This window comes from Nannobrachium achirus (genome assembly GCF_963921795.1).
Source record: "Nannobrachium achirus genome assembly, chromosome: 16".
In the NCBI taxonomy this organism is placed as follows: domain Eukaryota; kingdom Metazoa; phylum Chordata; class Actinopteri; order Myctophiformes; family Myctophidae; genus Nannobrachium; species Nannobrachium achirus.
The window spans coordinates 27,769,074-27,791,493 of record NC_137823.1 but is presented as its reverse complement, the minus strand read 5'-3'; the positions used below and the strand labels follow the sequence as shown (position 1 = coordinate 27,791,493).

The 22,420-nt window shown below is 44.0% G+C and overlaps 1 protein-coding gene across 2 annotated transcripts in view; it reads left to right on the top strand.

The window, feature by feature from the left end:
* gphnb (gephyrin b) overlaps positions 1-22,420 on the top strand; it is a gene marked incomplete at both ends in the record, with an annotated part of 164,690 nt that overhangs the window by 138,714 nt on the left and 3,556 nt on the right. For both annotated transcript variants that reach the window (XM_080745149.1, XM_080745148.1), the window contains 10 exons: positions 8,214-8,256; positions 10,258-10,395; positions 14,523-14,615; positions 15,303-15,358; positions 17,677-17,796; positions 18,299-18,357; positions 18,671-18,824; positions 21,050-21,171; positions 21,726-21,813; positions 22,181-22,254. In XM_080745149.1, coding sequence (XP_080601275.1) covers positions 8,214-8,256; positions 10,258-10,395; positions 14,523-14,615; positions 15,303-15,358; positions 17,677-17,796; positions 18,299-18,357; positions 18,671-18,824; positions 21,050-21,171; positions 21,726-21,813; positions 22,181-22,254 — 947 coding nt within the window. The remainder of the gene's footprint in view (positions 1-8,213; positions 8,257-10,257; positions 10,396-14,522; positions 14,616-15,302; positions 15,359-17,676; positions 17,797-18,298; positions 18,358-18,670; positions 18,825-21,049; positions 21,172-21,725; positions 21,814-22,180; positions 22,255-22,420) is intronic.

The following is a 22,420-nucleotide window of genomic DNA, read 5'->3' as shown; positions in this document are numbered from 1 at the left end:
TAGGGCTAAAGTGGTTTATGTATGTTTTTTAATTCATATCTGCAAGTAACTACTAGTAACTAAAGCTTTCAAATAAATGTAGTGGAGTAAAAGTACAATATTTAGATCCGAGATGTAGTGGAGTAGAAGAAAAATCATTGGAAATTGGAAATACTCAAGTAAAGGACAAATACCTCAAAATTTTACTTACTTTACACCACTGCATGTGGGTATTGAGCACCAAGACTAGCAGTTCGCCAAGCTCACAAATCACATTGTGAGCTTGTAGATCGCCTATAGGTCGCCTGGTGTGCGACACAGGTGTGCAACCAAGTATAGACCGGGCCTCCAGAGAGCACCCTCTCCCTCATATCATATCACCATATACAAACTTCTCCTGGAAATAGTTTGTTGTCGTTCGCTTGTTCTCTTGTCTTAGCGAGATCCCGTTTTATCAAAACGTGTGCGTTGCATTACAGCTGTGTGTTCATGATCTGTATTAAAGGAGTAGTTCACCCCCAAAATGACTAGTTTTTTGACACATTCCTAAGAGAATAATTTGATTACACTAAATTCACCCCCACTGATTACGGATGGGGACCCGAATGCCTTTGGGTCCCCATCCGTAATCAATGGGGGTAAATTTACTATAATCACATTTTTGTCTTAGGAATGCGACAAATACAAACAAATATTATTGAACTCAAGTCTCCATGGCATGAGTAATCATTATCAATAGAAAAAAAAGTCATTTTGGGGGTGAACTACTCCTTTAAACCCCGACTGTAGGCTCCAATTAAGCAAACAGTGTCAAACGGCTGCGGTTTGTGTACACAAACGAAACCAGGTTAGGAGCAGAAACTCGGTTGATGTGTGCGTCTTGTTTGATTTCATGTTCTTTTTAAGTGGTTTCTTCGCTTGCAGGTTTGCATACAGGCCAGCCAGATTGTGTTTTTTTTTTATGTATTTGTCACCAGCGAGATGTGTTGCTTGTTAATTTTCCCCCCCTCCTGATGTGTCCCATTTTCAGTAGACATCTTATACCAACCCTGTCAGAGAGACGGACCTGTTCCGTACCCAAAAAAAACAAACAAAAACAAAACAAACAACATTGTCGTCTGGAGCTGTAGTTTGTTAGCCTTCATTCTTGCTTTCAGTGTTGATCTGTGTTTTGCTGTAGCTACCATATATATATATATATATTTATTTAGTTCCCGCCTTTACCTGTCCCCTTCTTCTGCCATCTCTCTCTCTCTCTCTCTCTCTCTCTCTCTCTCTCTCTCTCTCTCTCTCTCTCTCTCTCTCTCTCTTCTCTGTCTCTCTCTTTCTCTGTCACCCTGCTCCCTCCTTCCTCCGCTAGAGTTGCCTGTTGTAGTACGTAGATGCCTGTCCTCGACCGTCTGTCTGTCTGTCTGTCTGTCTGTCTGTCTGTCTGTCTGTCTGTCTGTCCGTCCGTTCCGTGTCTATCTCTCTCTCTCTCTCTCTCTCTCTCTCTCTCTCTCTCTCTCTCTCTCTCTCTCTCTCTCTGTCTCTCTCTCTCTCTCCCTCTCTGTCTGTGGTGTTGTGTGGTCTGACCTGACCGGTGTGACAGATGCACTGACGCCTGTTGATTCGATTGCTTTATCTCTCATTTAGCTCCAGTGTAGGTTGGAGGGGCTTAAAGATGATCGCAGGAGCCATAGGACCTTCAGCTCTCGAGTAACTATCCCCCCCCCCATCTCTCTCTCTCTCTCTCTCTCTCTCTCTCTCTCTCTCTCTCTCTCTCTCTCTGTCTCTCATCCACCCACCCAACCCCACCCACCCTCTGAGGAGCACTGCCCTCCGCGCGTAACCCCGCCCGTCGCTTTGTGTGTGTGTGTGGAGTCTGCCTCTCTCTCTCTCTCTCTCTCTCTCTCTCTCTCACTCTCCCCCTGTACTCGTCTCTCATTTGCTCTTGTCTCTGTCCATCACTCTGTTTGACTCCCTTTTCTTTGTCTGGTTTCTCACTCTCTCTCTCTCTCTCTCTCTCTCTTTCTCTTTCTCTCTCTCTCTCTGTGGTCTTGCCTCAAGGTCACCTTCTCGTGTTGTCTTACACAGACAGACACACACACACACATAGGGATGGGACGATATTAGAATTTCATATCGCGATTATTGTGACAAAAGAAATCACGATTTACGATATTATTGCGATAATAAAAATCCATTATCCTGGGGTGGAACATTTGCCAAAAAATTGTCGCGGTGCTGCGTTGCGGAGCTGCGTTGCGGTGCTGCGTCACGGTGCTGCGTTGCGGTGCTGCGTTGCTGCGTTGCGGAGCTGCGGAGCGACGCGTTGTGAGCTTGTAGATCGGCAATTTTTTGGCAAAGACATTTGATAGAGAGTGAAAAAAAGATAATATACGTATCAAGTACGTATTTTACAAGTACCTTTTACCAATTATAGAGTAAGTGGTACCGGATATGCAGCTCGGCAAATAAAAGGTGAATTGATCCCAGTGCATGACGGAGCACGATATCACGATAAATAAAATCTCCACTATACGATTATCGATAAATGATAATATCGCTTATTGTCCCATCCCTAACACACACACACACACACACACACACACACACACACACACACACACACACACACACACACACTCTCTCTCTTTCTTTCTCACTTTCTCTCCATCATTCTCTCTCTGTCTGTCTGTCTGTGTGCCCTCTCCCATTGTCTTTCTAAACTGTATCTGTTCCTCCATCTCTCTGTCTATCTGGTAACATGCTGTGCTTTCAGTAGCTCTGTGTGTGCGTGCGTGCGTGTGTGTGTGTCATGGTGTGTAGTCCAGTAGAAGCCATTGGGCTGCTATAGCTGTAGTAGACGTAATGTTTCTTTGTATATTCTCTTCTTTTTTATCCGTCCGTTCTGTTCTTGTCATGTTTCTCAGCTTCGTAGAGCTTTAGTTGGAGTCTTGTCTTCTTGGTCCGTCGCGTCCTCCTTTTTGTTGTCTTTGATTTGGTCTTGGTTCTTCTTATACTGGGCTGTGGGACCATCACCCTTCATGCTGTGCCTCCCTCCCTCCCTCCCCCTCTCTCTCTCTCTCTCGCGCACTCACACGTCGCTTTCTCTCTCCACCGACCAGCTTTCGCTCGCTCAACTCTATAGAGCATCGCAGTGGGCGTGGTTTACGGGTCCCACTAAAAGATATCTCGTTCATTTTCCTCGTAGACTTTCACGAAAATATTTATAACAATTATGTTAAGCCTATAGAACCAAGCCATCCAGGATGGCAGTGAATCATGAACATGAAAACTTTGATTCTATGAAAAGAACATTTTGAAAATTGCTAAACAAAGGGTAGTTATTAAATGTAGTATATCGTCGTTGTCGGGTGGAAACCTTGTATGTCCAAAACCGTTTGTTTTGCATTTATCATTTCTTAAATGATTTACAATAAAAAAGTAATAGCCGATCAACAAGCACCGCGAGGCGTTGTGTACTTGTAGATCAGCTATTTTCACTACTTTTGTGCGACACTTTTGTATGATGAAGCAGATGAAGCATACTTTACGAAAAAACGTACACATTTGAAACTTGGAGATACAAGGTTTCTGTCCGACAGTGACAACATCAAATAATTTTATATTAAAATATGTTTTCACATAGGATCAAAGGTCTCATGTTCATGATTCACTGCAATCCTGGATGGCTTGGTTCTAGGCTTAACATAATTGTTATAAATATTTTTGTAAAAGTCTATGGGGAAATTGAATGGGAGATTTTTTTAGTGGGACCAGTAACCACTTCCTATGCTCTATACAACCATATCTATTCCACCCACCAGCCACCACCCATCATAATCATCCATCCACCCACAACACCAGCACCACCACCACCACCATCTCCCACCAACCAGTGGCTGTTGTGGTGCCCCAGCGGTGTGGCGCATGCGTGGTGGTATAGCTCTGAAGCAGAGGCGTCAATTTGGGTATGGCAAAGGTATGGCAGCTGCCATACCTTGGCTACAGGCGGAGAAAAAAAGAAATGTACTTCTTAAAGGACGACTTAGTTTTTTTTAGAACAAGGGTTCATATTTTAGATAGTCAATAGAGAAAAGAAAAGATGAGTGTTAAAATGTTTTCATTTACTTGTTCCTTCTATCGTTTTAGCGATTTTAACGATTTTGATTTGCATGCATGCCCCCAGGTCTTTGGGGGCATGCATGCAAGTGGCTAAATATGTCTTTTTAGACACAATAAGCCCATTCCCAAGATGCAACACAATCTTTCATGGGCAGATGTGACTTATGGGGGCTGGTGTAAATAGTAACAAAGACATTGCCGGCTTATTATGTCTAAAAAGACATATTTAGCCACTTGTACGCATGCCCCCACCTACTGAAATCAAAATACTAAAATCGCTAAAACAATAGAAAGCAGTGAATGAAAACATTTTAACACTCATCTTTTCTTTTCTTTTCTCGAATTACAATCTAAAATATGAACCCTTGTTGTAAAAAAAACAAAGTTGTCCTTTAAAATAAATTCATCATGCCTGTTGGCTAAGGTGTGGCAACATGACTGGTCTTCGCGCACGTGCAAGACACCAGTCATGTTGCCACACCTTAGCTTTTGCCGAACTGACACCACTGCTCTGAAGGATGGTCAGGGGGAGGGGAGGGGACTCAGGGGAGGGGAGGAGGAGCAGGGGAGGCTAGAAAGAAAGAGAGAGAGAGAGAGACCTTCTTTAGTGTGTGTATTGGTTTCTCTGTGCGCTACACCCCACCCTCCACCTTGCCAGAGACACTGAGGGGGGGCCGAAATCCCAGCGAGGGGAAGGAGAGGCAGGGCAGACCAGACCGAAAGACACCCAAGAACGAACAAAGGACAGCAAATACCGTTTTTTCCTGTTGAGATTGGCACATTTCACCCAGTTTTTTTCATCTCACTGACGTCACTTTGTCTGCTGACCTCACTCAGCAACGAAATAAACAGAAAATAAACAAAAAATGTCAATAAAACAATTCACAGGAGGCAAGCAGTGATCACCCCATGGTGTGCACGGCAATGTAGTTTCAAATACACTACATTGCAGGCGCTTTTTGAGAGTGAAAGAATAAGAAGACATCTGTGATATGGGCAGCTTGCCCCAGGAAATGTGCCAAGCTCAACAGGGAACAACGGTAGTAGAGAGTTGATTGATTGAAGACTTTATCAGAGGTTTGCATAGGAAAAGGGTACAGGACAGTACAGTTCCCCGATACAAGGTCAACTAAAAGGGTAAAAAAGAAAGCTTGTGGGTCCCCTTTTACAACTCGTACTCGTCCAACATTAAATGACAGACAAATAAAACACAGTACTATGCAGAAAATGTCATAAGACAGTAGGAAAACAAAATAAAAAGAGACTGGCTGAGAGACGGATTGTAAATCTCAAAGTAGGCGGGTGGACAGATAGACGGGCAGACGGTGAAAGAGATAAGCAGCCGGCACCGCTTTAGGAAGATATGCAGATATCATGGCAGGGGAGACAAAATTTACAGCTCAACACTGAGGAAAGATAAAGGGGTGCAGACAGCTAGAGAGATGGATACTATAGATAGAACAACATGCAGGCAAGACAAACTGACTGACAATTAGGCCATTTAATTCACTGACCTATTGTGTTCAGACTAAAGTTTTTTTTTTGTTTGTTTACAAAGACTTTTCGACTGTTTAGCTTTGTTCACACGTTTCCCCCGCGCTTTTCTGTCCAAGGTACAACACAGCCTTTAAGAGCTGTAAAGAGAAAGCAGTGCACCCCATTTTATAAGGAGCACACCTTTTAGTCAATGGGGAGAGTGTTTTTAGCAGGTCTTTCAATCCGAGTGTATCAAAAAAGCAACCGGGTTAAGGCAGCGAAAGCTTGTGATTGGCTACGCCTAAACCTAACCTTAACCCTAACCTCAGTAAAACTAACGCTGACGAATGTTAACCTGGTGAAATGCTAACCTGCAGACGCTGGTGAATGCTAACCTGATGAAAGTTAAACTGGTCGGACCAACGGTGCTTAACCCAGTTGCTTTTCTGATACTCTCGGACTGAAAGACCTGCAAAAAAATACTCTCCCTTAGTCAATGATCTTTCTTATTGACGGTATATAAAAACGCCGCTATCCTAGAACGTTCCAAACGTTCTCTTTGTAACCAATGCCCCGGGGAAATGACATAAATACTATCAAAGAAACAGTGATTAGTTTGGTAACTTTGTTAGCCCACTATCCATATAATATGGGTTTTCATACATCTCCTAGCAGCAGAACATTGAAAACTGTCTACCTCCCACCATAAACTACTCTCAAGTTGCCTTTTGGGGGGGTGGGGTGGGGGGCATCTGACCAACTATGCTCTCCTTCCCACTTAGCCGCAGCTCGCAATAAAAAAAAGAAGTTCCGCTAATCCACCAGAGCAGCTAACCACGCAGCATCAGCGATTTCTCCGAGAAATTGCACTGCACCACATCTGAACAGCCGCTGCCTGCACTTTTGACCACTCTCTTGCCACACTCACATGTCAACATACATTTGATGTCACGCCGTAGTTTACTAGTCGACACATCTGTTATGATCCTGTGATTTATATGGTATGAATCGTCACGTGAACATCGTCGCTGTCGGGCAGAAACCTTCTGTGTTTTTATTTTTGTTTTTTTCATAAATTAACACCTTAAGCATCACAGGTAGGAGATCCGCACGCTCGAAACACAGCGTTTTGAGCTTGTAGATCCGCTACTTTTGTTGATTTTTGAATTTGAACCCTGAAAAGTAACAGTTTTGGACAGTTCTGTTCCACCCGACAGAGACGATAATGTTGATGCCTTTGTCCCTGACCCCAACTAAAAGCCTGATTCATACTTGTTGCTTTCCGGTGTATCGCGCACCAAAGAAACGGCGACATCTACATCTAGCTCACAATGCTATCCTGGCGTCGTGAAATTGAGGATCAGCTCTCTATGGTGCGTGACACGATGCGCGGCCAAGTGTCAACCAGGCTTCAGCCCTCGAAAACAACGTCCCTGTGACAACGGTCGGGCGATTGTAGCAACACCTGCAGGTTTTTGAGTATCATGGCCAGAGTGACCATTAACAATCGCCTTCAGAGGTAACTGGAACGCTCACCCCCAAACACGCTCGCCCCCATTTCTTCCGCTGAGATTACATTTAGGCATAAGGTTACTTACTGTAGGTTTAGGCATAGTTTTACTGAGATCACGTTTAGGAATAAAGTTAGGTTTAGGCACAGTTTTACTGAGGTTACATTAGGAACAAGGTTAGGTTTAGGCATAGTTTTACTGAGGTTACATTAGGAACAAGGTTAGGTTTAGGCACAGTTTTACTGAGGTTACATTAGGAACAAGGTTAGGTTTAGGCATAGTTTTACTGAGGTTACATTAGGAACAAGGTTAGGTTTAGGCATAGTTTTACTGAGGGCATAGTTTTACTGAGGTTACATTTAAGAACAAGTTTAGGTTTAGGCATAGTTTTACTGAGGGCATAGTTTTACTGAGGTTACATTTAAGAACAAGTTTAGGTTTAAGCATAGTTTTACTGAGGTTACGTTTAGCAATAAGGCTAGGTTTGGGCATAGCATTGCTGAGGTTAGGTTTAGGAATAGTTTTATCGGGGTTACGTTTATCCCTACCTCTAACTACAGGCATCAAGGGTCTTAAGGTTGTATTCTAATCTCCAAAAGAAAAGCAAAAAATAAATCTCATTGTGATATTATCCATCACTTTTATCTTAAGACAATAACTTAAACCTAAGATGTCAACGTTTCAGTATCATGGGTTTGTATGCATTTAGGTTAGGTTTAGGCATAGTTTAGCTGAGGTTATGTTTAGGAATACCTGGCGGCGACTGAGTCGCCACGTTTGTCCCGGGGCGAGTGCTTTTCGGGGAACATGGGCGCTACACCGCTGCTGACACACAGGAGACGAGGCCGTCTCGGGCGGCGGGACAAAGTGCACAGCGTAGCGTGACAGGGACTCTTCTGACTGTGGCGAACAACACATCCCATCTCTCGAGCATGTTGAAAAGAACAGTCCCGGCTTATCTCAAACTATCACTGCCTCTGTCTGTCTCTCTCTCTCTCTCTCTCTCTCTCTCTCTCTCTCTCTCTCTCTCTCTTTCTGTCCCCACCTTTCACTTCACTCTCTCCCTATATCTCTTTATCGCTCTCGCTCTCCCGTGGTCTCTCACTCTCTCCGCTCAACCACTCTCTCTGTCTCCAGGTGCAGTCGCGGTGCAGCAGTAAAGAAAATATCCTTAGATCAAGTGAGTAACATCATCATCGCCCCCTCCGTCAAAGCGGCCTATAATTGTTTGCTGCCACGTGTGTGTGTGTGTGTGTGTGTGTGTGTGTGTGTGTGTGTGTGTGTGTGTGTGTGTGTGTGTGTGTGTGTGTGTGTGTGTGTGTGTGTGTGTGTGTGTGTGTGTGTGTGTGTGTGTGTGTGTGTGTGTGTGTGTGTGTGTGTGTGTGTGCGCGCGCGCGCGTGCATGCAGGCACGCTACATATGAATGAATAATTTCTCTCTCTGTACATTGCAAAGTATATTCATTAATTGGCTTGATTCTATGCATGTGCACGTGTTCACATCTGTGTGATTGTGTGAGCACGCTTGCACACGTGCTCGTGTGTGCGCGCATGTGTGTGTCTGTGTGTGCGTGCGCATGTGCGTGTGACATTGCATGTTTGTATGTTTTGTGTGTGTGTGTGTGTGTGCGTGTGTGTGTGCGTGTGCGTGTGCGTGTGTGTGTGTGTGTGATGTCATGCCTGCGGCTGTTAAGCTTTATGATAAGCATAGGAATGTGCTGTGGAAGCATAAGAATAATTTTTAAAAAGGAGAGAAATTGGGTCAAGGCAAATTCAAAGCACTGTGCCTATTCTTTGCTGTGAGGCAGAGAGAGAGAGACTAGTAGAGAGAGAGAGAGAGGGAGAGAGAGAGAGAGACTAGTCGAAAGAGAGAGAGAGAGAGATCGGGGAGAGAGCAGATTACACTGTAGTAACACGTTGCATTGTACCGTTTTAACCCATTAAGTCTTTTATACTTTAGCTATTGAAAAATAGCAGATCTACAAGCTCACAGCGCGGCACCGAGTGCCACGCTGTGAGCTTGTAGATCTGCTATTTTTGAAAAATCTTGAAAATCTTTGAAAATATATTTTTTTTGTAACTCAGATATTTGCTTCTGTGGGGGGGGGGGCCCTGATAAATAATATTTTGGGCCAAATACGGATAATTCTAGGGCTCCGGAGAAGAGAACCACTGATTTAAAGGTTTTAGAAGACATTTATAGAATCCGGTCAAAATATTCAAAGACTTGCAAAGATTTTCTAGATCTTTTTGAAAAATAGCAGATCTGCAAGCTCGCAGCGCGGCACTCGGTGCCGTGCTGTGAGCTTGTATATCTGCTATTTTTTAATAGTTAAAGCATAAAATAATGGTGAAAGTGATTAAAATCTAGAGTGACACAGATTTGGCGTTCCCGTACTGAATTGGTTAATGTTGGCATTATTAGAGTGGTATTATTAGAGAATCATGCTGTTATCTACAGCTGTCATCACCCGACTGACTTCAACCAGCCTCTGCAAACAAACAAACAGGGATATTTTAGTCCGCACAGCAGGACATCTGTTGAGACGTGCGGTTTCTTTTGAGTTTGTCAGATCAGCCCTTCCAACAACTGGGTGTTTACAATACAGTATTATGTTCTAGGATTATGTCTTGGTGACATGTGTATTTCATTTGGTTCTTTTATATTTCATTTGAACGTATCGTTCTATCCGAGGATTACGAGTGCATGAGGAGATAGATAGATCGAGGGATAGAGAGAGAGAGAGAGAAAGAGAGAGATGGATAGAGAGCTATCTTCATGCAATTGGTCCTTGATTAGGGATGGGACGATATGAGAATTTCATATCACGACATGCAGCAAAGGTCGTCAGGATCAGGACTCGAACCTGCATCGCTGCAAGGGCTGGATTACCAGCCTAGGTGCCTGGACCACTACCCTGTGGCCCAGGCCTAAATGTAGCATCTTATGTTGAAAGAATAGCCCTCTCTGTGTAGAAATCTATGCCATTACGCCACAGCTCCAGTATTGACATGATTATGCTTGGTTCAGTGTGGTGTCAACAAGCACCGGAAATAGCCGACCTCCAAGCTGCGACGCGTTGTGAGCTTGGCGGTCAGCTATTTTCTATATTTTCACCAAAATGCTCTTTTAAAAGTGCCATCCCCTGCCTCTCTAATGTTCTCTGCATGTCCTGCTGCAGGTCACAGTGCGGTGGACATCACCAAGGTGGCCAGGAGACACCGCATGTCCCCGTTCCCCCTCACCTCCATGGACAAGGCCTTCATCACTGTGCTGGAGATGACCGCCGTCCTCGGCACCGAGATCATCAACTACAGAGGTGAGGGGACGAGGCTGGCGCCCACGCTATAGTGATGGAAAGAAAAGTACTCACGTGTTTTACTTAAGTGAAAATATCATTATGCTCCAATGTAGTCTCATAGCTTTGGCGTGTGCGTGTGTGTGTCCCATCTCGCATCTTTATTTTCAGTGTACTGTATGATGAATGTCCAGGATGATTGATACTCTGTATATTCTATCGTTCCCTTTCCCAAGTGCACACACGTCGTCCACCGACCTCAGCCATCAACTATATCCTCCGTCGATTTTGCAATCCCTCTCCTGTCCTCCTTCCTGCATTAGAATCATCTAAAATCCGTTCTCTTGGCATCCAATTACAATCCAAACGCAATCCGTGTGTTTGTGTGTGAGAGAGGGGGAGAGGGAGGGGGGGTCTCAAATACAATTTTGATCCATAATCACCCAATCATTGTCTCTCCAAACTTTGATAGAAAGAAAGTGTGCGAGCGAGTGAGTAAGCAATTTCCTCAAGGAAATGAGGCGCCGTCCTGCATTAACCCTGGTGTCCCGCTTTTCCTTCGATAACGATGACTGACGCGGTGAAGGATCCTACCGTGCATTTATAATTGACACCGAGTGGAAGAAACAATGACTGATTAGATTTTCTGGTGATTTACAGCAGTGGTTCTCAAAGTGGGGTTCGGGACCCCCTGCGGTCCCCGGCAAAATGTTGTTATACAACAGCATCCAGGGGCGTCACAAGGGGGGGAAAGGTGGGACTGAGTTACTTACTAGGGCCCAAGGTGGAGGGGCCTTCATTATTTTATACTTTAGCGATTGAAAAATAGCAGATATACAAGCTCACAGCGCATCAGATCTGCTATTTTTGAAAAGTCGTGAAAATGTGTGCAAATCTTTGAATATATGTATTTTTTTAAGCGAAGGTCCGTGGCCAAATACATATCATTTTGGGGGTCCTATACACGAAAAGGTTTGAGCACCACTGACATAGAAACATAGGTTTTTCAAAAAACCTTAGAAGGATTTGAAGGATGAGACTTTTTTCAGGAATAATAATATCAGCACGTGGTTCCCAAATTAATACTGTATTTGGCCGCGGCGCCTCGTCTGACAACATGTCGTGCCAGGTAGGGACTTCGGAAGTGAGGAGACAAAGAAATGAACTGACTGAATTGGAACAGAAATAAAAGAAAACTTTTGTTCTCTCTCTTGATTGGATAAAATTGGAACTGGAGAGATGTGTTACTCAACAAACCCTCTTAAATCTTTTAATAAAAAGATAAATTGGGTCTATTTTGTGATGCCAAAAAGTGTCATATGATTACCGTCATGTAATATGCTTTGAAATGGCTTTTTACCTTTGATATACTGAATGACGTTGATGAAGCGCAGAAGTCTGGACAAAAGTGTACTACTCTAAGATAGTATTTCGACGTACATCGTGGTAGGCCTATTGCTAATTTTACGGGATGGGTGGTGAGGTTTTTAGAGTGAATTTATCACACCAGTGGTTCTCAAAGTGGATACCCGTAACCGAAAATGGACCCTAAAGGCTTTATCAGAGTCCAGAGTAAAATTTTAGGTGATAAGCTATCACCTAAAAATTAGATCATAGTCATAGTCACGGTGAAGTCCTATCACCGTGACTATAACGTTGTTTCTATTGTTCTCTCCTTCTCTCCCCCGTCTGTCGCTCGCGCTGCTCGCCCCTCTGAAACCAGGGGACACACTGATTTGTCCAGATCGACCAATCAGTGAACGGGGTGATGGGGAGACTGTCTGATAGTAAAAATCACACCCGTGTGAACTGAGCGGTGGTCGTGGAGGCTGCGCAACAGCAAAAAAAAAAATATATATATATATATATATATAATATATATGTATATATATATAAAATATTAATAATAATAATAATAAAAAAGATATATTTTTATAAAATATTAAAAAAAAAAAAAATAATAATAATAATGGGGGGGGGGGGGGGGGTTGCCTGACTGCGAGCGCCAGACATCTCACACTACGTTCACTACGTTTCACTCCGGGAGAGTCTGAGATTACCAGGGCAGATTCTATTTCGGCGTGGGCGGGCTAAAGCCTATTGACGTCACACACACACACACACACACACACACACACATACACACACACACACGCCGCGCGACGTCGACGTGGCGTGACATTGCAAAAATACGTTATTTCTCATAACATATTATATGTCTGCATGTTTACGTTAGTGCAAAATGGTATTAAAACGTGAGGAAACGGCACTATTTCATAGTTTATTAAAATAATACGAGTCAAGTCTGACTCCGCCATGACAGTTTTCACGGACCAATCAGAGTCCACTAGACTCTCACGTGGGCAGAGGACACCAATCAGAGTCCACGAGCGAGTCTCACGTGAGCTCAAGAGCTCTGTTTGGAGGGGGCTGGGACCGGAGCGCAGGAGGGAGAAATCACCACGTGCCCCAAGCATACAACCCTGATTGGCCCATTCAAAGCGCCCGCTCTAAAGGCGCCTTCGAAATAGATTAAAATACGTGCAGCTTCAGTCCACACTACACACCACCCACCAGCAGGGGGGGGTGATGTGCGGACTGAAGTGTGAGGCTAGGGGGGGGGGGGGTGCTTGCTTGTGTGCGTGTGAGTGAGAGAGAGAGAGAGAGAGAGAGAGTGTGAGCCATACTTCACTCAGGCTGGTATTGCAGTTGATGCTCAGGGCAGACTAGACTCAACAGCACCTCTCTGGTCACCCAGGGGTACTTAGGCTACATACAGACACACACACCCACAAACATACACAGCTACACACACGGCCACGCTATGGAGACGGTGTGACCACCGCTCAAAAACAGAGGAGATGTGTCGGGGTTCGCAGTGATAGCCCTTCACCGCGGCTAATGACGTATATGTTGTAGTTTTTTGACTACACCACGGTGATGGCTTATCACCCAAGGCAGACTGTACTATAGGGCCTTTACACAGATCTGTAACTCTCAGAGTTATGGGGTCCTTGAAATGTTAAAGTCTGAGAACCACTGCATTACACCATTGTGCAGACCAATCCAACCTAGTTTTTGTCCCCACCTAGTGTCCTGGAGTAATAAATGTCCCTCCATAGTGTGTAAAATACACACGTGTGACGACCGTGACGTGTCTATATCCATCTATAGTATACGCTCATGTTAAAGGCAACCTCAGACATCCCAGTCCCTGTCACCTCCCTCCCACCCCCCTGAGGGCAGGGTGACATCACAGCGGTGGCCGGCCGACAGACAGCCATACAGGGCCAGACTTTGGTGCCCGGGGGCAGCGGGGCTGGGGCCAACCGCACCCCCCTGCGGGCACTCATCATTTATAGATCAGTGATGGCGGGCGGGGAGAGGGGAGAAAAGTACTATCTGCCTAAGTGCAGGATGCTCAGGACGCTTGCCACTCTTTTCTACACCAGTCTGTCGGTTGGCAGGTGTGTGTGTGTGTGTGTGTGTGTGTGTGTGTGTGTGTGTGTGTGTGTGTGTGTGTGTGTGTGTGCGTGTGTGTGCGTGTGTGTGTGTGCGTGTGCGCGCTCATGCAGATTATTCAAAAGGCTAACATCACTATGTTGTACCTGTCATTGCGTCATTATGTAACCAATTTAAGACACGGATGTGTCTTGTAATGTTTTACCAAGCAACAACCCTCCCCCCCTCCCACACCACCAGCTCTGTTCTATTTTTATTCAAGTGAACTCCACATTTTTTAGACTTAAGCCAGTAAGTGTGTGGCTTAATCCAAAATAACAAAAAAGCATATCTACAACACATGCGTTTCGAGCTTGTCGATTTGCTATTTTTGCTATTTTTAATATCTGAAAAGTAACAAAAAAAGTAACAGCTCACAACGTCACAAGCGTCGCGAGGCGTTGTGAGCATGTAGATCGGCTGTTTTCACAATGGAACAGATTGAGTCAAACTAAATGTAATGCCAACTCCTACAAGTGCTCGTCAGGGTGACATCCCCAGTTCAAATATGATTATTTTGGGGTCGCAGCCTGAAAAGGTTGAGAACCACTGAATGACATCTCTCTTGCTCTCTCTCCCTCCGTCCTCTCTGTGGGGTTTCAGCATAATGGGTGTGTTATGTATCTTGTCTTTCTCTCCTGCTGTAGATGGAATGGGTCGAGTCCTGGCTCAGGACGTTTATGCCAAAGATAACCTGCCACCCTTCCCCGCCTCTGTCAAGGACGGTTATGCTGTGAGAGGTAGGAACCATCAGTGTTGTCACTCTCCTCTCCATGTTTGTTTGTTCTGTGCAGCCAGTAGGGCTGTCACGATTATGACATTTTACATGACGATTAATTGTCTCTCAAATAATTGCAATTAACGATTTAATTGTGTTTTTGTCGTCCACAATTACATTTCTGTTTGCCTTGTAGGCTTTGAAGTTGCACATGGCAGATATGACACATAACCTGATATACAAAGAAATATTTTACATATTTGACAACTTTACACTTAAAAAAGAACATTGATAGTGGAAATAGCCGATCTACAAGCTCACAACGCGCGTTGTGAGCTTTTAGATCGCCTATTTCCACTATTTTTTAAATGTTTGAAAATATATGACACATTTTGGAAACGATGGAAACGATTATGACAATTGTAATTGCGATTATGTCAAATAATTGTGATTAGACGATTATGTAATAATTGTGACAGGCCTAGTAGCCAGAGAGCCCCAAATGCTCCGAACATGTTATTCACTCACACACACACACACACACACACACACACACACACACACACACACACACACACACACACACACACACACACACAGTCACACACACACACACACACACACACACACACACACACACACACACGCACACACACACACAGTTTCATTCACTCATTTGCGGTGTTATTAAATCTTACTTTCATTTCAGCGGCTGACGGCCCAGGTGACCGCTTCATCATTGGGGAGTCGCAGGCTGGAGAACAGGTCCTCACACACACACACACACACACACACACGCGCACACACACACACACACACACACACACACACACAGAAACACTCTCGTTCCCTCTCTTCCTCCAACTCACACACAAACGTGCGCACGTGGCAGACCAATCCAGCAGCCGTGCAGCTTGTGTATATACTGTACTGTATGTTACAAAGACCCTCACTCACCTTCACGTCACGTGGGTAGTTGATAGGTAGCCATAGTTACCCACTGAATATTGGTACTCCATATGTGGAGATACTCCATATATGGAGATACCCTACGCTTCTCACTAAGTCTGACCTTACAAGCTCCATATTTGGACCTGGACGAGATATACCTCCATATATGGAGAAAACCCCCCATATATGGATCCGGCAAAGACATATAGCTGCTGACATCGGTATGACGGGTTCTGATGTCACACAGTACACAGATGAGCACTATATAAGAGTGGCCATCGCACCGTGAGTTTAGATGCTAGCAGAAGCTCTACGCTGACACAACTCCCATATCGTCGTTGTCAGGTGGAAACCTTGTATCTCCAAGTTTCAAATTTGTAAGTTATTTCGCAAAGTAATGCCCTGCTTCATCATACAAGGCCGTCGCACAAAAGTAGTGAAAACAGCAGATCTACTCGCGGTGCGAGGCGTTGTGTGCTTGTAGATCGGCTGTTTTCACTACTTTAAATAATTTTGGAAATGGTAAATGCAAAACGAACGGGTTTGGACATACAAGTTTTCCACCCGACAACGACGATATAGTCTATAATCCTATTCATTAGCCAGCTCTCATGGAGAGAGCCCGTAGCCTTCCGTACGAGTCAGGATATCTGGCCTTACAACCCAGATATCTCATAAGCATGAGGGTTGACATCTCGGTTAAGTTCTCACCGGACACCACTGCGCCGGGTCCTAATCCTGGACAACCAATCCCTTTGAGTGGTATTTTACACTGTATATACCCACAATGAATGCGTCACGCACAAGACGGATGCTCAGGGACGCTTTTTGAGCGACGTTCCACTCTCTTCCTCCTTCCAGCACTGAGAATTATTTGCACATAGTGCTGCTGACCCACATTTGTTACAGGACCGAGTCGGGTGCCAGTAAGACTTCTAAATATACACACTGTTTGTTAATGGCCTCCACAAAGCATGGCTAGAAAGAGAGGTTCTGCTCCCTTTCTGCCACAGAGACATATTGATGCCGGTTGGATCCCTCTCTGCTTTAAGTAAAATCTCACACGACGACTGATTGGTTGTGTCGCGTTGTGTCTGCCAAAAATGTCTGATCCACAAGCTCACGAAGCCTTGCGCTTGCAGATCTGCTATTTTCGGGTGCGTGACGCCAGCGCGCAGCTACGAATGAATCAGGCTTTATAGTCGATACACACATAGTATAGATAGATACACACTATGTTCTGACAGAGAGAGGAAGAAAGCCACCCTTAAGCTTTAAGACTTTGTTGCATGGGGTACCCGCTGGCCTAGCTGTCCAGGCGCATACTGTACCACCACATAGGCTCTGATGCCTGACAGCGTGTCGCGAGTTCGAGCCCCGTTCTCGGCGACTTTTGCTGTGAGTCACTCCCCATCTCTCTCTCCCTCTTTCCTGTCCATCTTCACTTGAACCTAACCCTATCAATAAAGGCAGAAAAGCCAAAAAATGAATCTAAAAAAAAGACTTTGTTGCATTTCAAAGAAAATGACTCGATTTGTCGACACATGTAAATGAAGCTCTACACTGACACGTCCTGTGAAAAGCCACAAACAAAAACCCTTCTTCTGTCCTATTTGTCACATTTATTTGGAGTGCTAACATTTCAGCACAAAGCTTTTAATGTGTGATTCAAGTCAAGATAATTTTATTTATAGAGCATGTTTAAGAAACAGACAAGAAAAAAAGACCAAACCATTTTTAAAACAGCAAAAAAATCAACAGTGACAGTCCACAAGATACGAGCACGGTGGAGGTGCATAAGAGGTGTGGGCTGGATGGAAAGTAGCATCAAATGCTTGGGAGAAGAGAAAAATGTGACGGATGTGAAGCAGGGGCGTCACAAGGGGGGGAAAAGTGGGACTGAGTTAAGGGCCCAAGGTGGAGGGGCCTTAATTATTTTATGCTTTAACTATTGAAAATGTGCAGATATACAAGCTCATAGCGCAGCACCGAGTGCCACGCTGCAAGCTTGTAGATCTGCTATTTCAGTATAGTCTTTCAAGCCTTTATTTTTGCTTAGCTGAGCTTAACTTTGTTGTGTCCGTTGTGTGAGCAAAACACTGAAGTATGTGTGTGTGTGTGTATCTGTGCAGCCCACCCACACAGTGATGCCCGGCCAGGTGATGAGAGTGACAACGGGGGCTCCCATCCCCTGCGGGGCGGACGCCGTGGTCCAGGTGGAAGACACAGAGCTGCTCCGCGAGTCTGAGGACGTGAGTCACAGGAAAGACGCTCACACAATCAACCAGTTTTAGCCAGTTAATTACTACTAATTGATTTAATCAACACTAAAAAAAACTATCCATAATTGACTTTAATAAAATAAAAAACATCCATATCTTCATGCAAACGAAACAATTTTAAGTAGTGGAAATAGCTTCAATCCTAGTTCACCTCTACCTAGCATCTGTACATTCACTGATGGATGTGACATAATGTTTGTGGTTCTCATTCACTGATGGATGTGACATAATGTTTGTGGTTCTCATTCACTGATGGATGTGACATAATGTTTGTGGTTCTCATTCACTGATGGATGTGACATATTGTTTGTGGTTCTCATTCACTGATGGATGTGACATATTGTTTGTGGTTCTCATTCACTGATGGATGTGACATAATGTTTGTGGTTCTCATTCACTGATGGATGTGACATAATGTGTGTGGTTCTCATTCACTGATGGATGTGACATAATGTGTGTGCATGGTTCCCAGGGCACAGAGGAGCTGGAGGTACGGATCCTAGTACAAGCACGTCCAGGACAGGACATCAGGTCAGTGCAGCTGCTTTTCACACTTTTTGGATAAGAGTATGTATGTTTTGTAATAATAACCCAAATCGACAAAGCAAAATTAGCAACCAAAATTATTTTCAAATAATTGTAGTAGTAAAAGTACAACATTTACCCCTGAGACGTAGTGGAGGAGAAGTATAAAAGTACAAAAAACTGGAAATACTCCAGTAAAGTAAAAAAGAATTCCTCAAAATTGGAAGGCCAGTTAGCCCAGTAGAGTATTTGAGTAAATGTACTTGAACAAAGTATACATCAGGCTCTAAGCGTCCATCTCTTCTGCCCCGCCCCCCAGGCCCATCGGTCACGACATTAAGCGTGGGGAGTGTGTGCTGGCCAAGGGAACGCACATGGGTCCGTCTGAGATCGGCCTCCTGGCCACGGTGGGAGTCACAGAGGTGGAGGTCCAGAAGTTCCCCGTGGTGGCTGTCATGTCCACGGGCAACGAGGTGAGAGTTCGCCGTGGCACTGATGAACTATCAATGCATTCCAAACGCCTTCGTAGATCCAGCAATGCATTTTTATTTTTTATTGAGCGGTGCTAACCGCTCCAATACGTGGTTTTGTCTGTGTGTCCATGGGGTTTTCCAAGAGTTTTTTTTCCATTGTATCACATCGTCACTGTCGGGCAGAAACCTTGTATCTCCCAAGTTTCAAATGTGTATGTTATTTCATAAATGAAAGACCTGCTTCATCATACAACCACAAAAGTAGTGAAAATAGCTGATCTACAAGCACACAACGCCTCGCGATGCGAGGCGTTGTGTGCTTGTAGATTTGCTATTTTTAACTCGTTTTTAAAACAATAAAAAAGGAAGGGTTTTGGACATACAAGGTTTCCACCCGACAGCGACGAAATACTGATATCATATGTCCCTATCCTGTGATGTCATGTGGGTCTCATCATCATCAGCACCGCTCACTTCACCCTTCTTTTGTGTGGTGCTAACCGCTCCTACGTCTGACTTCACGGACAGAACGACCCATACAAGGAGTGTTGTGTTTGGAGTTTGGACCACTCGTGCACGTGCATGTTTACACTCCGGCTCTTCAAAATAAAAGCGGGCGCCTATGGAAGGAATTCGTGGCAACATACTGTCGGGATCATTACAAAATAAGAGGCACTAAAAGTGTGAATATTAAAATGTTTGTATGTTTGATTTTGTTGGTTGGGAGGTGTTACCTGGCATTCCTTGTTCAGCTCAGTATAGAACCACTGATGATTATATCCCATAAAATGTTGATATTGTGAATCGTATTTGCAATAATATTTGATTCTGAAGTTTTACTTTCTTGCAAGCATTTGTCAGATGGTGCTTTTCAAGGTGTTTACAAGTAGTGGACGTATCATTGCTATATTTGGAGCCTTTTATTCCAACATATGGCATTTCGTTCTGTGGGAATTGATTTGATGAAAGAGGGGAAATACATCAAGGGAAAAAGGTTGACATGTTCACTGATGTCTCATTTTAGCTGTGCGTGATGCCAGTTGTTGTAGAGTGAACAATTGAAGAACGTGTGTGTGTGTGTGTGTGTGTGTGTGTGTGTGTGTGTGTGTGTGTGTGTGTGTGTGTGTGTGTGTGTGTGTGTGTGTGTGTGTGTGTGTGTGTGTGTGTGTGTGTGTGTGCACAGCAAATATTGCGATATTAGATATGCAGCGTCTATTTTACTTTTGTTTCTAAATGCATGGTGTTGTTTGGTTTTATGGTTTAATGCAGGGGTCGTTTTCATGCCAAGGACCCCTTAGCTGAGAGAGAGATGAAGCAGGGACCCCCATATATATTGTATACAATTGTGTTGCAAATTAAAAATGTTCATAGATTTCTTAGACAGCGTAGACTTGTTTGACAGCACTGTCATCATGTTGAAGTAATTTGTATTTTCAGACATAACACTTGAACTGTCAATACTTCTACTGTTCTTTGTTTCCCTCTGCACCAAACCTCTTTGCCAGAAATAGCCGATCTACAAGCTTGTAGATCTAGTATTTTTGGCTAATGTTCCACTCAGAATAGGGATGCTAGGGTTCAAGTGGTTAATGTAAAAAACATGATCATATCAAACTAAGATTTGGCGGCCCCCCTGTAGTAATTCCGAGGACCCCCTAGGGTTCCCGGACCCCTGTTGAAGACCCCTGGTTTAATGTTTGAATTGGAACTCCCCATTGAAGATCTTTTTTGTACTGTATAATCATCACAAAAGCCCTCTGGAATGCTCTTTTTCTTATTTTTTTCCTTTTGTTAAAACAAGTGTTCTATAGTTCTACAGTATATTCCAAAAGTAATAATTGCCACAGAGTGTTTGTTCAGTAACAGTGGTCTCCCTGTCTCTCAAGCTCTTTAGTAAACAGAAAATATAATAAAGAGATGGAGAGACCCCTGTTACTGAACAAACATTTCCTTAGCAATTATTATCAGAATATACTCAAGAGCTTTAACTTTTTAACAAAACCTTTTTGCATTTTATGGCTCCTGATAAACCTCTATAGCAAATTACATGATTTAATCCTTGAATCCAATAAACCCGTGATTATTTGCAAATGTTAATTAACCCAGATTTGGCCCTGAACTAACGTCCACGGAAGCAAAGGCAGGCTTTATATATAGTGATAGAGTACGTCGTGGAGTGGATATATTTAATATTTCTCCCCCATTTTTCTGTCCATTGTGCTTAGCTGCTAAACCCAGAGGATGACCTCCACCCTGGGAAGATCCGGGACAGCAATCGCTCCACCTTGCTAGCCACCATCCAGGAGCACGGCTACCCCACCATCAACCTGGGCATTGTGGGAGACAAGTATGCACCTCCTGTTCCTCTACACACAGTCTTACAGTCCCACTGGTTCCCAAATACTGAGTCGGGACCCATTTGAGGGTCGCGGACACATTTTTATGGGTCCCTTAATTTTTGGTTTCCTACATTTTGTTTTTAATTATTATTTTAAAACATTTTCAAAAAACATTCCCAAAAAAAAAGAAAGAAAATGCAATAATAGTAATTTAGTCATTTCATTTGTAAAAAATATACACGCGTTGTGAGCTTGTAGAGCTCACTAATTTGGGTCCCGGGCAAAAGTCTAATTTCTCTTTTGGGAACCACTAGTAGCCTATCCTGTTTTCCACTCCCAAGCGTGCTCTCTTATGTTTGTTACCCTCCATTTTCTGTCTTTTTCACTTTTAAAATGTGTGTGTGTGTGTGTGTGTGTGTGTGTGTGTGTGTGTGTGTGTGTGTGTGTGTGTGTGTGTGTGTGTGTGTGTGTGTGTGTGTGTGTGTGTGTGTGTGTGTGTGTGTGTGTGTGTGTGTGTGCGTGCATACCTGCCTGCGTGTGTGCGTGCGTGCGTTTCCCACAGCCCTGATGACCTCCTCAACGCTCTGAATGAGGGGATCAGCCGTGCTGATGTCATCATCACCTCAGGAGGAGTGTCCATGGGAGAGAAGGTATTGAATGATGACAGACACACACACACACACACACACACACCGACAGCCCGGCGCTTTGCTGACACACTCTGGTAGAAGTGAGGAACTTCAGTTGTGATCTTACACAGTGAAGTGTCTGCACTTGTATTTTGTTGTGCCAGAAAAGTGCCGTTAGTGCCAAAGATCACAGGAATATATTTCGATGTTGTCAGGCAGGAGGAACCTTGTAGCCTTTCTCCATATTTAAACTTTTTTTTTTTTTTTTTTGTTTCTGGGATCAAGACCGCAGATCATTATCACTTTAACTGTTTAACTGTATACACTACTTACTGCTACTTACGGTATGTGTGTGTGTCTTATATGTAATTAGATCTCTCCTTTTCAGGACTATCTGAAACAGGTGCTGGATATTGATCTTCACGCTCAGATCCACTTTGGCCGAGTTTTCATGAAACCAGGGTAAGAAAATAAACTAAGAAAACCAGTTAGACTCCCTAATCGGGAGATAAGCGACCGTCAGGTCGCATACACAAACTTTAGAAGGCAATATGGGAAAATGGGACAGATCCATGTTGATGACATGACTAGAGATACTGTATAACGCTTTGCGTGATTTAGGCCAAAA